General features: G+C 34.3%; 2 protein-coding genes across 4 annotated transcripts; both read right to left on the bottom strand.

Annotated features, from left to right (window-relative positions):
* Window positions 1-924: 924 nt before the first annotated feature.
* LOC142630566 (thioredoxin-like fold domain-containing protein MRL7L, chloroplastic) lies at window positions 925-4,376 on the bottom strand. Of its 2 annotated transcripts, none has more exons than XM_075804574.1 (6): window positions 4,213-4,376; window positions 3,767-3,973; window positions 3,128-3,669; window positions 1,834-1,915; window positions 1,633-1,744; window positions 925-1,549 (listed from the first exon to the last, which is right to left on the bottom strand). In XM_075804574.1, the coding sequence occupies exons 2-6, from the start codon at window positions 3,959-3,961 to the stop codon at window positions 1,413-1,415; spliced, it is 1,068 nt and encodes a 355-aa protein (XP_075660689.1). In that variant the 5' UTR covers window positions 3,962-3,973; window positions 4,213-4,376; the 3' UTR covers window positions 925-1,412. The 2 variants fall into 2 exon arrangements, with proteins under 2 accessions (XP_075660689.1, XP_075660690.1); XM_075804575.1 differs by having other exon boundaries at window positions 3,767-3,963; window positions 4,213-4,371.
* Window positions 4,377-7,085: 2,709 nt separating this feature from the next.
* LOC142630792 (poly(ADP-ribose) glycohydrolase 1-like) lies at window positions 7,086-16,459 on the bottom strand. 2 transcript variants are annotated; one of them, XM_075804844.1, is made up of 11 exons: window positions 16,108-16,458; window positions 15,505-15,693; window positions 14,583-14,686; window positions 13,572-13,776; window positions 13,345-13,449; window positions 12,972-13,090; window positions 11,817-11,960; window positions 10,249-10,393; window positions 9,855-10,058; window positions 8,088-8,150; window positions 7,086-7,391 (listed from the first exon to the last, which is right to left on the bottom strand). In XM_075804844.1, the coding sequence occupies exons 1-11, from the start codon at window positions 16,354-16,356 to the stop codon at window positions 7,218-7,220; spliced, it is 1,701 nt and encodes a 566-aa protein (XP_075660959.1). In that variant the 5' UTR covers window positions 16,357-16,458; the 3' UTR covers window positions 7,086-7,217. The 2 variants fall into 2 exon arrangements, with proteins under 2 accessions (XP_075660959.1, XP_075660960.1); XM_075804845.1 differs by having other exon boundaries at window positions 7,329-7,438; window positions 16,108-16,459.
* Window positions 16,460-17,019: the final 560 nt, after the last annotated feature.

Below are 17,019 nucleotides of genomic sequence, written 5' to 3'. Positions count from 1 at the left end.
TTTGTCTTGATTTTCGATCGATGAACAAGAAGGAAAATGGAACTATTTGGATTTTAACATCTAAACAGCAATGCCTTAAAGACGACTCCTTACCCTAGCAAGGGGACAGTACAATTAGATCAACTAGTCATTGGCACTATCTGTGGTGCTTGATGTTTGCGGTTTAAACCCCAACTCCCACTACCCTACTATTTGCCGATATTAATAATAATAATAATAATAATAATAATATATATATATATATATATAGTGAACATTTTGAGAAAAATAGTGAAAATCTACCTTTTAGACTAATTAAAAAAGACTAATCATCATGAGCCTGTATCATAAGGTTGAGATTTTCCAGAGTTGCACAACATTATAGATTGGCAAATGTTAAAGCTATCAATTTTACTACAAATATCTTATAAACAGACTTGTCATGACAATGAATGTGATATATGGTCCAAAATTGACCGTATCTCATTACATGGACAAGACAATATTAACAAAACATAGATTGTGTCCTTTATCTATGACAGGTTTGGCAATTATATGGATAAATGCTCTGGGGGTCAAAGCTATCTCACAGTGGACATGCAAGGCAAAGTGAGCCTTCGCTTATTGAACTCATTGGAGAGCTTGGCTGAGGCCGACTGGAAATCCATCAACCCACCAACCAAGTTCAACCACCATGCATTCGGATTCTGGCTCTCATGTAGTACAGGACAATGCCTAACTGTGTTTGGAGGCAAGACAAGTAAATGAACTGTGGGTGTAGCTGAGTGCAAGATGGATGGCTCAAACCCATATCAGCTCTTTGCATTCCGCTTCCATTATCACAAAGCCTTTTGTTGTTGTGGACTTCACAACGAGTAATTTCTTGGCTATTGAAAGTCAGTACCAATTTCAATCACAATACATATCATAAAATGTTATAATGATAGAAGAAAATTGATATAATTTTTATCATTGCGATGTACCTTAGCATTCATGCCTGAAAATAAAGTATCAGACCCTTGAAATTTCATGAATGGCTTCAATTTTCCCACACTTTAACTACAATCAACCATCCAGCTTCTATCGGAAAACACAAAATTATTTCTACATACTCATTCTGGCTGATAAGCTGAAATGGGAAATCAGACACTACCTTGGTTCTTACCAAGCCCAAGATATAGCAAACTAGCAATTCAATAAAAGTATGATACAATATTTCTTCTTTATAAGTATTAATAAACAAATAACACGTTATTCATCGTATCAACTACCTGCATACCAGAAAATGTAAGCTATACATCTCATTTTCAATTCTTCATGCATCAAGAAATGTGTAAGTGGAACAACCCCATCAAAAATATTTCTTCAGCAAGCCTAGAAAAATGCACATTAGTGATCATTTCCACACATAGTTCAATTGTTATATCGGGCTATCAGCGCACTTGACCATTGATGGGAGCAGATGGGACTGCTTCTTGGCTATCTCCAAGGCCATTTAAACAGGGTGGCTTGGCTGCCCCATAATAAAAGAATGCCATTATTTTTGAAAATTCATCTGCAGTTCGAATATCTGAAGAACAAGCATATAAAGAATTAGAATCATATATCAGGGATGCAAGAAATTGAAGGTTATCATTCAATTTTAGAAATCACCTCTCTCACGGTATAAAATCTTCCCTGCCTTTGTGAAGATAATCTCAGGGAAAACAGACACTTGTAATGCAGAGACCAAGCCATCCTCAACAACAGCATCAAGCGCAACACACTATTGATATAACAATTACAAATATTAGAAACAATTATTTTGATTATAGGGATGGATGTCAACAGAAGCAATTTATTGGCTTTACTCACTCTTGGTGACGGTAGTCCACAATTCCATATGATCTGGACAGCTTTTTCCAATTCGTCCCGTATTTTTTCATTTTCCTTTGGTCTGAGAAAAATAAAAGTAGTATTATAGCTTGCAAAGGTATCACAAATGCTGGTATTAAAATACAGTTTCAGATATTAATTTTAAAAGAGTACGACAGCTTCAGACACACCACCCACAGTAATTAATCAAAATGTTCCACTAGTCCTCCAAAATATTTGATATTTATCTCAACAACAATGACAGCTCACTTAACTCTTCTTCTTTCCTCTTTTTTCTTTTTTGATAACTAACTCACTCAATTCTTATTTTAAATCCAATTATAATGATCACTGAAATTGATCATAGAAACTTAAGCAATCAATCTGCCATTGAAGAAAATACTAAGCAACGAAGAAATATAAAAGACTAATTTGAAAAGATTGATCTATTCAAACACTCGACGATCGATTGATCTGATACAAGTTCAGCATTTGGTATACCAGCTTAACAGCAAAAGTTGATAGACATCACAAAAATTAAAGCATTTAATACTCCACCACTAACCTTATGCTCCACATAGAAAATGTCAAAGCATGAACACTCACAAAGAAGGAAACTTACAAGGAAAAACAAATTCAATTCTTTAAAGGTACATCCAATACTAGAAAGTTGTTGACAAATCGATAAAAAGTTAAAAACTAGACCCAGAGATTGCAAATGACGGGGGAATGAAGGGAGGTTTCTGTGAAAAATACATGGAGGGTGAAATATTGGGAAGATATTTTTGGTAGAATTTCTCCCCTTGCTAGGTACTTCCTGACTTTTTTTTTTTATTATTATTTATTTATTTTATCCCTGCAACAGAACAGTCAAAGCAGTGCAGTAGTTATAACACTGGAAGTAAAAATCCATGAGGAACCTTCAAACATGGCTGTAGTAGGGGTATTAGATAGTATTATTTCATGCCAAATGATTTTACAGCATAAGAAACTATAAGGCATCAATTTCATCTACATCCTTTTTTTTTTTCAAAAATTTGACAAGATTCTAAAGACATCATTTTGGCTGTGAAATCTCAAGTGTCAATGGTGTGAATAATATGACTATTCATGTGGGTAAAATATACCCTTCAAAAACCAAGTTAAGAAAGATACATTACACTTAATAAATAAAACACTGACTTTTAGACAAATCAATCATGTGTATACTCAACAGGAAGTTGAAAACACAATAATTTAAAGTTGGTAAGGTAATATAGGAAAAGAAACATAACAGAAAAATAAAATTACTGACCTTTTATAGCGATGATGCACAAGAATGATTAGAGGACTGATGTCCTTGAACACAGTCTCTTCCCATTCTACAGATCGTATGTCTTTGATCGGACGTATATAATTATCATCTTTCCAGACTATTTCATTGTCACTATCATAACTATCATCATCATCTTTCTTGTTGTTCTTGATGGTAATCTTGTCAAAGAACTGACCCAAGCTGAATCCCCACCCATCAGAATCTTCAGGCCACTCAGGATCATCCTCGTCCACAACAAGTGGGTAATCAGCCATAAGCTTCTGCATCTTCTTCCTCTTTTCTAAAGGGTCAACCTCCTCCTCAACATCTGGTGTCCTATCAATCACTTCTCTAATCTTCCTCCTCCATTCACGTCTCTCTTCAGCATCCATAAGATGAGGATCATCCACCTTCCCTGAAGAAGGTTCATCCTCCTCATCACTGTCACTAGATGCTTCCCCTCGCTCTCTCTTTCCGTAATTAGACTTGAGTTTTCCTACACTTTTAGACGCTCGTAATCTACTTGTTCTGATACTGCCACTCTGTGTTTGGACAACAATTGATTCCATGTAACAATATGTTAACAAAACTTCAAACGTACAATAAAGTTTAGATTTTAAACATGACTTGAAAACACACCCGCAAAGGAGACTTCAGAAAGTTTGATGAGGGACTAAAAAGCTCCACTCTTGAGGAAGACAAGTAACTGTTGGATCGTTTTTCTTCAGTTTCAGGACTCATACCAGCCAGTGAATTGGGAAGTCTGAACATGTTCTCTTTGAGAGGTGAGAATAGATATGACAATGGTAGCCTTATGGCATGTTGTAGTGCCATTTCTACACACAACTGGTTCATAATTAGCATAATAGTTTAGAGTGAGTAACTAGCAGAAACAAAAATATGAGAATGACCCAAAGCAGAAATAAGAGTTCAAAAGTTGTTGCAATTCAAAAGAGTATCGAAAGTTTTAAAAAAAATAAAAGGGTGGGGGGATTCCATTCATTTCGACATTAAAGCAAACACTTGAGCAGCATATAAATAAGTCTTAAAACAAGCATACACTGTTATTGTTTTGAGTAACTTACCTGGGTATCCTTTTTTTGTTTTCCTGGAAATGAAGCTCAAGTTAGTTACGGTTAGTTTGTTCAGGTAAAAGCCCTTAGCTATAGCCTATAGCTACACCCCCCTCAGAAGCAGAGTAGTGAGAACAGAGGTTTAAGGTTTTTGCTGCAACAGAATGTAGCAAGTTGAGGTGAGGCAGCTCACAGCTCTTATGATATGATAGTTTTAGACCACGTGGATAAGGGTAAGCCATTTATGTAACCGGACAAGGTGTTATAGAAAACCTTCAACCTCTTGTTAAAAAATTAATAAGACTATATATTTTAAAAATTTAATGGCTGAATTTTATGTTTTTTATATTCTTAACATACTTATCAAATTTAATTTAAAACGAATTTTAATTATTATTCAATCCATAGATGTATTTTCATGCATCATTTAAAGTCACAAAAATTTGAAATTTAAACATTTATATAAAAAGAAATTGAAATGGTGTTTCTTCAAACTAGTTTAAAAAAAATAAAAAACTTTGTCCTATGATCCTTTCTAACCCACCCATCTCACCACAGTTCATTTATTAAATCACTTGGCTCCCATAATTTACTAATTCATTAATTAAGTTATTCAAATTTTATCATGTTATTAATATTTTTTTAAAAAAATTAATTAAATATTATAATGGGAATGAACTTATTAAAAAGAAAAAAAAAAGTTTGTGCCATTTTATATGAGCCAACAAAGAACAATACCCTTTATTTCAATTGATTTTTTATTTGCAACTTTTTTTTACCAAAATCAGTCTCCTTAATCTGTTCTCTTTGTTACATTAACCTCTTCTTCTTCTTCTTCTTTTGAGAACTATTTGTTACATTAACTTGGTATTAATGCTAAGTGTTTAATTTTGTGAGCCATATGCCACCCCGATGAAAAATTATATAATATTTCGATATCATCTTGTATGGATAATATATCACATCATAAATTTAATTAGTAAAACCTACTATTCATACAAAAGGAAGTCAAAAGCCTTGCAACTGAATTGATACCTCCTTATATATGAATTGTTTGGAGGTTTAGGAGGAAAGAAGTTCAAGCTGCGATTGTGACTATAACTACAAGGTTAAGAGCATATTATTACTATTTCAAAAAATACTAATACTAATAATAATAATAATAATAAAGGAAGGATGTCATTATTATATTCAGTATTCTCATTAAATAACAAGAAAAAAGGTACATGTAGCCAAAAGATTAATACAAAAAGGTACATGGTATACCTCTTTCTTTTTTTCTTTTTTTTGAGGAAAAGGTACATGGCATACCTATACAATACAAAAAAGGTAAGTCAGAATTTCTTTCATCGCTGAATTACCTGTATAGTCATACGTCTAGGTGCAGCCAAAAGATTAATTGGGTGGACTAGTAATATTGGATCAGCTAGCTCTAGTCCTTGTCCTCTTCATGCATGTACTAAATCTGTTACTATCTATTACATAGGAAAACAAGGCATGTCCATCCTGCTCAGGTAGAACATTTTATGCTCAAGTAGAACATTTTGTCTCCACAAACATGAATCTTGAGCCTCATAAAATTTCACGACTCTAAACTATATCTAAAATTACACTGCACCATAAACTATTTGAATGCACATTTTACACTCTAAATTATAACTTTTGTTATACTTTACACCCCAAATGTTAATTTTACTGTTATATTGGAGGTAAGTTTATAGCACATGACTTGCATGTAGATTTTGTTTAAATGGCACAAAGTTAAAAAACCAAAAACACCCTCTTTCCAATCAATTAAAAACAAAAACAACAGTCTTTCTCTTTAATTTTTACCCAGCTCTCTCTCTCTCTCTCTCATTAGTAGCTCCTCTCCCCCCCCCCCCCCAAAACAACTAATCATTATAATGACCATCTCATGCTATATTTATAACAAAAAAAAAAAAAACCATCTCATGCTATAATGACTTTATGGGCTCCACAGTTTCTTCCTTTCCTTTGGAAGAACACCTACATGGCCAAGGTCCCTCAAATGGGAATACAAATTCTCTAAACCCCATTTTATGTTCCACTTTATGTTCAACCAATTATAACTTGTTTTGTGTTTATTTTTTTCCATTTTAAACTTTAGCTATTTTATAAGGAAAATCAAACAAATACATGGCAAGTTGTAATTGGTAAAACATAAAGTGAAATACAAAAAATGCTATAGAGAATTTGTATTCCTAAAATGGTGGCGTGCTTTGTAGGGAGTAGGGACTGCAGTCTCTTGTAAAATTCTTGGTATTTGATAATTCTTTGTATGTGTTAAGAGTAACATGGAATCTATTTGGTCCTTTGTTTTCATATTGCTTGGGCTAGTGTGGTGATGCCCAAATCTGTGTATGAGCTATTGAGATGTTGGCAAGGACGTTTTTACTTCCATAGAGCAGCCAAGATGTGTGAGCTGTGCCTCTATGTGTCATTATGAATATGTAATACGCAAGGGGGGGCTGGGTAAAAAATAAACAAATAGGCTTTTGTTTTTAATTGATTGGGAAGATGATGTTTATGGTCTTTTATCTTTGTGCCACTCAAGCAAAATTCATGTGCAATTCATTTGCTATAAATTTCCATCCAACATAACAATAAAATTAACATCAAAGTGCAAAGTGTAACAAGAGTCATAGTTTATGGTGCAAAACGTACATTTGAATAATTTATGATGTAAAGTGTAATCTTATATGGACTTACCATGAACACCACGTTAATTTCTACCATTAACACTTGCCACTTCAACCATTGTGAAAATTTGTGAGGAAAATTTCTCTAGACTTGCTGGTTTTTTAAGCCCCCCAGTAAATACATAAAAATAAACAGAAATACGGAGAGATGGAAATATAGGAAGAGACCAAGCAAAAACTACAAGATTGCATTCCCTTTTTTTTTTTTAAGAATATTTATTTTTTACAGAAATATGTCAAAGAACATGCTAAATGGAAAAGTGAAGGTTGCATAAGCAATTCAATGGTCCAGAAGAGTTAAGGCGTATTCCGCAAGTCCAACATCTCAGCATCATGGCCAAATAGAGATGGAAGTAGCCAAGTAAAGAATCCAACGTCTGTTTGTCCCTTATATTTCTGGTACGAGTATTCCACCAACATATTCCACAGGTCTCCAACAGTCCATTTTTGGGACAAAATCCACCGAGTCACCTGCCCCCATTGCCAAATGAAACAGACTCGTTAGTAAGTCTCGGAACCTGGAATAATACACGGTAAAGTTGAAGGCTAAATTGGTAGCTCTTAGATGCTAGAAGACTTTGGTCAAACCAAAAGCTAGACATAAAACACCAAATGCAGCACATCAAAATTAATAGCAAGACCACCACCATTTTTGGCTATTTCCGGAACTGAGCATAAAAGACACTGATCATCTTATCCAAAAGATCACAATTTTTTAGTGTAGATATAATTGTTGGCAGTGACAATAGTGAGAAATTCATAAGATATAATGCACATTTTCAAAACTGTTTAAATAACTTAAAATACAGAGTGAAAAGGTTGAACATCAAGTAGCTAAGAAGTCTGAAGGAAGCTTGAATTATGCAAGAAACGTCATCTGTGACATGACTATTTGCTGCTAAACTTGTGACCAGAACATTTGCTGAGAATGCACAATAATATAGAAATGGAAAGCATATTGATTTTAATTGATTTAGTTCCTTTACACTCGAAAAGTAAAAGTTTAATAGTATTGATTTTTTTTAAAAGTAAATCAAAATAGTTAAACTTTTACTGCTAGTAATGTGCAGCTGCAAAAGTTTAATAGTATTGATGACACAGATGCCCTAACACATATCCCAAAAATCATCAATGGAGAACTTTTAACATATAAAGCACAGTAAATACCTGATCTAGGTTCTGCAATTCATCCAAACCAAATGTATAGTATGAAATGAAAGGTCTTAGAGCCTGAAAGATATGAACCAAGATTATAAGAAAAATCAGTATCTGTGAGAAAAAGAATCTCCGTTTATTATCTTTTTTTTTTGATAAATAACGTAAGAATATTATTAATAATAATAAAGAAATTGCCAAGCCGAGTACATTGGGGATGTACTATGGGTGCAAAAATCAAGAAACAAAAGAACAACGGTCAAGAAAAATAGAAAAGGAAGAACAAGAAAAATGAGAAAAAACCACACTCCATTCAAAGAGAGTGTGTAAGAAAAAAGACTTAATCTCCAGCAAAAAGCGTTCGCAGCCCTCAAAACTTCTAGCATTCCTTTCTCGCCAAATGCACCAAATCAAGCAGTGAGGTACTAATTTCCAAACATCAATGTGACAATGTCGCGCAAACTTTCCTTGCCAAGCCTCAAACAACTCAAGAACAGTACGAGGCATAACCCACTGAATACCGAACAAGCAGAAAACCAAAGACCACAACTCCCAAGCTATGGTGCAATGAAGTAGAAGATGATCCACCGACTTCCCACACCTCTTACACATAAAGCACCAATCAAGCACTATCAATTTCAGTTCCCACACAGATGTCTCTCCTTGAGCACCATTGTGTATGGGAAAGCTGCAGATTTCTCACATTAAAAACGGTTTTTGGTCTAATAACAGCTGTGAAAGAGGCTTGTGTGCAAGAAATGAGGACCTCTGCTAGAGCAAACTATTAAAATCCATTTTTTGCCCATTCAATATATGTGATTATTTGAGAGAAGAAAATTATAGCCCAAAAGGGGAGAGTGGTGAGAGAAACAAATCTATACAACTATCTAAGTTCCATCCTTTGCCTACGGCACTAAAACAGAGATCTAAGTCCGACTTCCTTCTCTATCAGATCCTTTGCACTCAGATTTCTTCCCTTGATTTTCAACTAATCATATTATAATATCCAATCCAAAATCTGCCCTCAGACCATTTGCATGCCATTTGCTCTAAAGGCAATGAGCCTTTGATAGGACATTTCTAAAACCGTCACTTCCTCACACGAACTAGTCTCCATTTTCAAAATATAGCAAATTCACCTACTCCCTTTTTTTCGCCGATTAGTAACAAAGTTATTTGAAAGAGGTGTACAACTAATCTGCTTAAGAATATGCTAAAGAACCCCTACCTGAAAAGAGGGAAAGTGCAACCTGTCCAATACAGTTGTGTGGCACTTGGATTTATTTATTTAACATTTGCAACAATTTTGTACAAAGCTCTCAGGGATTTTTTTTTTTTTTTTTTTTGGGAGGTGGTGTGCAAGAATTTAGAGTTTAAATAATTTCGTCCTGATTTTTGTGGTGCCCACAAAGGATGCTACAATGATGCTTATGATGTGAATCAGCATAAATGGAACAGCCCATAGCCACAAATTAACAGGAATTACAAACTTTAAGATTGGATGAAGCTGTTTGTCAGGTTCCAAACTGTTTATGAAAATACAGGGGGTGACGATTGCAAAATGAACATATATGAAACAAATACTCAACATGTTTTTTATGAAACAAGAGAGAAAGCACATTAATCACTTAGAGGAAATAAATAAAGGTGTATTTTGTCAAAAAGAATGTAACATGGGTTTATTTTATTCCATCAGATGCTATATATAACCATCCTTGAAAAAGAAAAACAAAAGGATCGCCTAGTTGTCCCTTTTTTTATGACTCAAGTTACAATTACCTGAGAAGCAGCAAGCCACTGAATTATGGTCTTAAGCTCTGGATCTCCTCCAAAAGCACCACAGCCCCAATTCCCAGTCACAATCCCAACATTGTTATCTTCATGGCCCAGACTCTCACAACCCGTCTCCTCAAAATTTCTTATCACTTGATTTACAGATTTTTCTTCAGTTGTTTCATCAGAAGTTGAGGCCTTCTCATGTGACTGTCAAAAGGCAGAAGACCAATAATCAAGCAAGCAAATTGATAGCAGACGCAACAACCAATTCTAACAAGCATAATGAGTCCAAACCACACTAACTAGCAATGAGAATACCACAGAAACTTGCAGAAGTGACTTAATAGTTAATAGCAAAAACCAACCACTAGAAAAGAATTCATAGAGAAACTCGCACCAAAAGATTACTCCTGGACCTGCCGATGGGGTCTTCTATGTTTTGATCAAGCTGAGCTCCAGAACATCCATTCTCTGGAAACAGTCTCTTGTACTGCTGATATTTAGATTGAGCAAAAAAGCCACAGAATGCCTTGTTTGTCTCCCTGCCAGAACACATAAATTAGAATAGTAACATTTTCTGATAAACAAAATATATACAAAGAGGAAAAAAATCTATGAAAACTCCTATGCTATGATATTGCATATAAACATTAGTCTATTTATAAAAGGGAAAGCACTAATCTCAAGAGTAATGATCCATATACCAGCAACACATTAGTCTAATGGGCTGGGTTGGGTTGGGAATAGAAAACTTTGTTTGTGGTCTGTAAAATGTTAATGATGGACCCTTACAGTGGATAGGGATCATGAAAGCAGCGCCTTTCAATTACCTGATAGAGATTGAAACTGTAAGTAAAGAGAGACAACTCTTTGGCTTCTGGTTCTACTTACTTGGGGCCTTTTTCTGAATTAAAATTTAATCATAGCAAAAAAATAAAAACTAAAAATCATTGGCTACAAAGGGTTGTGTTAACGGGCACCATAAGGTGCCCGTTAACTGCAGCGTTTTGTCCTTTTTTTGCAGCTTTATGTCATTTTTTTGCAGCCTTTATGTTGTGGGGCCAACTTCATAGAGAGAAAAATATATTAAAATAAATTGTGGGGTCAGTTTTATGTCTTTTTCTTCTACTTATTCAATTTTTTTATTAAATGGGACCCACATTAGTGCAACCTTAACAAGCACCGCACCGGGCTTGTTAACATTTGCCACGTATCCCTCGGAAGCTATTCAACTTCATTTATGTCCACAGAATCTGTTAAAACAAATGCTCACTGACTTCACCCATGTCCCATAAAACTATCTAGTCCTTAGCATTGCCAAGCAGAACCATGTCTCTTCATATGCGTATCTAGTAATTGTCATGGCCAACAGTCAATCCATCTCATCCAAATAATTTCTCATTCTATCGTCAACTGGCATTACTCAAGTCTTTTTTCTTGCCTAGCAGGCTAGCACTTAGTAATCATCATCTTAATTCAAACATTTGTCATCTTATAAGTCATGAAGCTAGACTCATATGTGTGTCGCAAAAACTATCCAGTAATTATCAAATTTTATACATAACTCACAGATTATGTCTTGGCTAATGCTTTGTATAATAGGTTTCTTTCTTTCCTAATACTCATCACATTGAACTCTAAATTTAAGTATTGTCATTTTACAAGCCCAAAATCCTAGCAGCAAAACAAGATTGTAAAACCAATCTCATAGGTATGACGGGTGACATCTTCCCCCCCCCCCCCCAGCCCCAACCCTTTAAATAAAAATAAAAATTAAAAACCTTCAAGCATGCTCCTAGAAGGAGTAAACAAGCTGGGCTGAGTAGTGTGGTGGTCCACTTGGCCCAAACAGACATGATGGTAGACATGATTAGGATCTCACATCATTGTTCTCCAAATAAACCTATTTTGCATTCCCGTGAATTCTGTGTGTTCCTGTGGTGCTAGAAGCAAGAATTATCATACCTTAGGAGGCACTCTTGTTTGTACTGTCTCATCCTTGGACTGCATAATGCGTCTATAGCAATGATCCTGGTTTTACGTCTTCCAAAACAGTCTACATCTTTTTTATCCACATAATCACCAGTAAAATGGAATGAGGAAGCATATCTACACCATGTGTGGATGATATTTGAATCAGTTTTCCATTGCAACACAAGTTAATTACAATAAACATAAACCTTAGATCTTTTTTAAAAAGTCAAAACTTGGACATCCATAGAATCAATATAAAGAACCACAAAAACATGGAATTTTAAAATAGCACTGACATCATAGGAAAATTTTTGCACAAATAATTCATGACATGTCTGGAGGAGGCATTTTAAAGGGTTTTATTTACTGAAGTCACTTTTAACATATTTCACTCAAGAAATACTTTTTTCACAATAGAAGCCCAATCTATGGAGTAAATAGCATTCTGAAGAACTAAAGAAAATAATCATGGGTTTTCTAAATTTAATTTTAAATTTTCCTGAAAATGAGCAGCTCAATAATGTTTTTTCATTCCTTCTTTTTGGGGGAGGTACTTTTCCACTGAGCACTATCTCAATTTTACTCGAGCAATTCAAAGAGAGAGAGAGAGAGAGAGAGAGAGAGATAACTGAATAAGTCACCCTAAAGTTTTTTTTTTTTTTATAAGTTGATAACAAGGCCTCAAACGGTCAAACCCATTATTATTGATTATTTCATCATCTCATCTACACTATCCTTGTAGTTAAGCATGGCCATTCATTTATTAAAATCTTTTACTTACAAAAAAATTAAATTAATTTTATCAAGAACTAGATATTCTTTTCTGTAATAAGTAAATTCATTAAATAAGAGATGACTAAAAGGTTCATAACCCAGATATTTACCATGACTACTGGTTTTTCTAGATCATATGGAATACCATGTGCAAGGAACATAGACTTCATACAAGTTTTAAAACAAATCAGGATATATGATTCCCTATAAACCAATTTTTATTCATCAATAATCATATACGTCGCATTGACATAAATTATTCTCCAAAAGAAAGATATAGAATAGACAAAGCAAAAGGAAATTGATAAAATATCATTGTCCCTTTTAAGTTAAAGTTAAACTTATGATTTACATACCCTGAGTAATACTCACCCAGTATAACTTGAAAACCTTTCAGCGCCAATAATTTCTATGGCCTCATTTTCTGCCATTGAAGGCAAGAAAAGCATACTAGCAATTAATTCAGGATTGATCATGAAACGAATCTCTTCCTACATAAGATAATAAAAACAAAAAAATAATATTCATTTTGCAATAAATTCATGGCCTGCATGACTCATAGGAAGGTAAAAGTACAAATAAATGCCATTTGAATGAGAAATCATACATATGCTCTAGGAACACATATCAGGAATGATAAATCTAAGCATAAGAAATTAAAATGCCTGATAAAGTACAAACAATAAGAACCTCCCCCGCCCCCCAAAAGAAAGGCATATTCTTTTAATAATATTGTAACGCATACCTGTACACAACCCCTATGTAGAGCACCACCTCCAATAAACTTATTTGCAAAATCCACTTCAAGAGCTTCACTGGATTGATCTTCAATCAAGCCTGAATTTTGGACCTACAAGGATATGGAAACACAACACAGGGTAATCTGTGTTTATCTTAAGTGGACAAAATTAGTTTAAGCATTATAAATAGATCTTCTAAATAAGATTGTTTAATACATCTGTTTGTCGTTACCTCAAAACAGCATAAAGGAATGACAGAATTGCTCCAAAATTCAGCCTTGGGATAGGAAATGCATTGAGGAAGATGTTCCAAAGGAAGTACTTTCCGCTCAAATGAGACGAAGCCAATAGGCATATGTGAAAATATCCTTTCAAAATAGTGTACGATGCACCTTATCTTATTTTCTTGTTTTTCATTGTAATTGTCATATAGACTCCTGGAGATCCATGAATTTCAGACATATTATATCTCGAATTCAGCATGATAAGATATTAGTAAACCTTCAGATAGAAAAATATAAACTTGTAATAAATGATAAACCAACTTGAAGAACATAAATCAATTGTAAATAGAATAAAATACTAAACCCATACAATTACATGGACTAAAAAGTGTATAGCTTTGTCATTTTCTAATTGCTACACCGATCCTTTTTATTGTCATTCAACACATGTGCTAAAGAAAATCAATAATATTTGGGTGATGTAGGTTATATTATCCACATGTATGTTAATTCCTACCAGACATTCAGATGCAAAGAAAATTCAAACCCTCTACTGTAGCAACCTTCTACAGCATATGGTGTTCTACCTGGAGCAATAAAACGAGACTATTTGGGATTTAAAAAGCACATGGTTAGTGTTAATAATTTTCAATGTTAGCTCAAAACTTTTTATGCATATCAGTAAAAATGGTATCCATATACAGCCACTTGTTAGCCAAACTTAACAATGTTGTTCTTATATTTTATATTATCTAGACCAATCAGAATTTCTAACCTATTTTATAAAATCTTCTACTTGTCGAAAAAAAAATTTATCTAGACCAATCAGAATGACATTATCAACTATGATACATTAAAATGTTCTTCTACATCCATAATATTATATCTATGAAAGGGATCACAGATAGACAAGTAGAAAACTGAAACATATTGTCACAAGGATGATTTGTATCCTATAATTTCTTGAACAATGTAAGACTGATAGAAGATTTTACAAAAGAAAGCTCAAGCTCACATACGCAAACAAATGATCAAAGTTGATTGTTGGAAGATGTTCAACACCTCTATCAGTGACTGGGAATAGACAAAACAAAGAGCATCCAAGAAGAGCACCAATCAATTCCTGGAAATCAAGATAGGCATTAATTTCATAATTCTATCATAAAGAGAAAATAGTAACAAATAATGGTTGAATTTATATAATATTAAATTAGCAAAATACAATAAATCAGCTAAGTGCACCCCATTGACTTGAAAGAGAAATTCATGTCCATTTGGAAATTCAAAATTCTTTTGGGGTATTTTGCATGAGTATTCTCAATATTATGCCTTGAAGAGGACTCGAACCTCCACGCTCTTTAGCACAAGATTTGTGCTGCCCCTCTCTCAAGAATATCTAAATCAGCCATTTGAGTCAAATTTGTAATTTAAAAAAAATAAATAAAAGAATTGCATACTACTGATTCTGATTCCTGAAGTAGATCACCTACTGCAATAACTGCGAGGTATGTGAAAGCCATTTAATTGGTCACTTGAAGTTATCATTCATATGCAATTGATGGGACATCCGGTTAAGTTCTCCTGTGTCAAGACTAAAATATGCGCGTGAAATATTTATATACACAGGCATTCATTGGTCTCTATCATATAAGAGAGAAGAAAACATAAGAATCATTATGCAGCTGCAGATATTCATATCACATTCCATTCTCTCTCTCTCTCTCTCTCTCTCTAAACTGCAAATGTTACTGACTCTGACCACTACCTTCTTTCAGTTTCATTCATATTACCATGTAATGAAAACAAACAATTCAGAAATACAGTAATTACAACAACTTATTTATTACAAGAATCGGCACCCAACTAGTAAAAACATGGGTTGCATGAGCTTTGGGTTCTTCTATTCTATGATCATCTGGTAAGCTAAAACAACATGGATACCTGGCTGAGAAACACAATGCCCGGTTCTTGCGAACGCAATAAACGAAGACCAGTGTTGACCCCATTGATATGAGCCATATCTGCAGTTTGATAGTGAGTTTGTAACAAAGAAGGAAAGCGTAGGAGCAAATCAGCCAACGCCGGGACAACCTCTTCAAACCATTTTGTTGATTCCTCCCGGGACATCAACTGCACTTACACACAAAAACCAACTCATGATTTTGACTTGAAAAAATTAACTTCTGCCATGAAAGGTGTCTGAATATCATCAACAACAGAAAACCCACTTTCAATTCATTGGAAAAAAAATTAACTTGAAGTTGAAAAGTGTTAGAAAATCATCAAACAACACCAAACCCATTTACAAATTTATGAAAAAAACATAGTATGGCACTAAATTTGAAAAGTGTTTGAATATCATCCATCAACTACATAAACCCACTAAAATTCTAATGAAAAAAGCATTAACCTGAAGTTGAAAAGTGTTTGAATATCGTGAAGCACACAAAACCCAGTTACAATTTGATACATAAAATAACATTCAACTTTTCAGGTGTTGGAATATTTGCATGTGAAAGTGAAAAAAGAAAGAATAGAATTTACCTCGTCGAAGAAGAGGGCGTAGCCTTGTGGGAAAGAAGGAGCGAAGTGGTGGTTAGAGAGGGAGAGAGAGTGTCTGAGATCGGAAATGGCGAGGAATAGGAGCTCACCGGAGTCGACACGGCTGTGAAGGGGTCCTCTTGCCATGGCCTTCAGTGCTTCGACCACCTGAGATGGCCAGAACAGAGTCGAAGACCGCATCACTAGTGGCAAATACGGTAGTATCGAGTTCAAGTCTTCTCTGCTCTCCATTCTCTCTGTCTGTCTTATGAGAAAATTGCTATAATTTGTAAAGTAAGTATTGGAAATGTGAGTGTTGGAGTCAGAGGAAGAGAAAGAATTCCAGAAGAAAGACGTGGGAACCGAACGTTTAGCGTTGCTTAAATAGCAAAACTTGTTTGGTTGCTCATTTTTCTTTTTAGTATACAACAAACAAACAGTAGTTTGTCTATGTAACAGGAGTGGACAAAAAGACACATCATAATGTTTGGAACGAGTTATGGTTAAGGTGGCAAGACTGGGGCACTTTATCTAATCCACCTAGATTTAAGTTTTGTTGTTAGCAATTCTTTGTTGATAGAATTACATAAGGATTGATGGCGTCCAAAAAGGATGGGTTTTAACCCGAGCGTCTTGCCTAAAGGTTGACGTAGCTTAGCTAACTCCTATTTTTCTTTTACCAAAAAATAAAAAAGTTCCTAGTAGGTAAAATCTCTTAAATAAGAGAGATAAGGTTTAAATTGTAATCACCAAAAATTAGTTAGTGTCTTAATATGATGATTAGAGCATCTCATCATGAAATAAATGTTATAGGTTAAAATTCTATCATATCGATATATAAATAATATAACAATAAGTTGTTTTAAAACCACAACTTTTATGCTCTAACTTTTGTCACAATTTTGATAAAGCAAG

This window comes from Castanea sativa, chromosome 4 (assembly GCF_040712315.1).
Source record: "Castanea sativa cultivar Marrone di Chiusa Pesio chromosome 4, ASM4071231v1".
NCBI classification, from domain to species: Eukaryota; Viridiplantae; Streptophyta; class Magnoliopsida; order Fagales; family Fagaceae; genus Castanea; species Castanea sativa.
The sequence above is the reverse complement of the archived record's forward strand: the minus strand, read 5'-3'. Positions and strand labels throughout refer to the sequence as shown.

Bases quoted from the DNA above. Each gene is read 5' to 3' on its own strand.
- LOC142630566 (XM_075804574.1), bottom strand. From the start codon at position 3,961: ATGGCACTACAACATGCCATAAGGCTACCATTGTCATATCTATTCTCA. The intron at 3,670-3,766 runs GTGTGTTTTCAA...GTCCAAACACAG, and splicing joins TTCTGAAGTCTCCTTTGCGG to AGTGGCAGTATCAGAACAAG. The intron at 1,550-1,632 runs GTGATTTCTAAA...CTTGTTCTTCAG, and splicing joins GATTTTATACCGTGAGAGAG to ATATTCGAACTGCAGATGAA.
- LOC142630792 (XM_075804844.1), bottom strand. From the start codon at position 16,356: ATGGAGAGCAGAGAAGACTTGAACTCGATACTACCGTATTTGCCACTA. The intron at 15,694-16,107 runs GTAAATTCTATT...GTGTAAGTGCAG, and splicing joins ACGCCCTCTTCTTCGACGAG to TTGATGTCCCGGGAGGAATC. The intron at 8,151-9,854 runs GTAATTGTAACT...CATATCTTTCAG, and splicing joins AGTGGCTTGCTGCTTCTCAG to GCTCTAAGACCTTTCATTTC.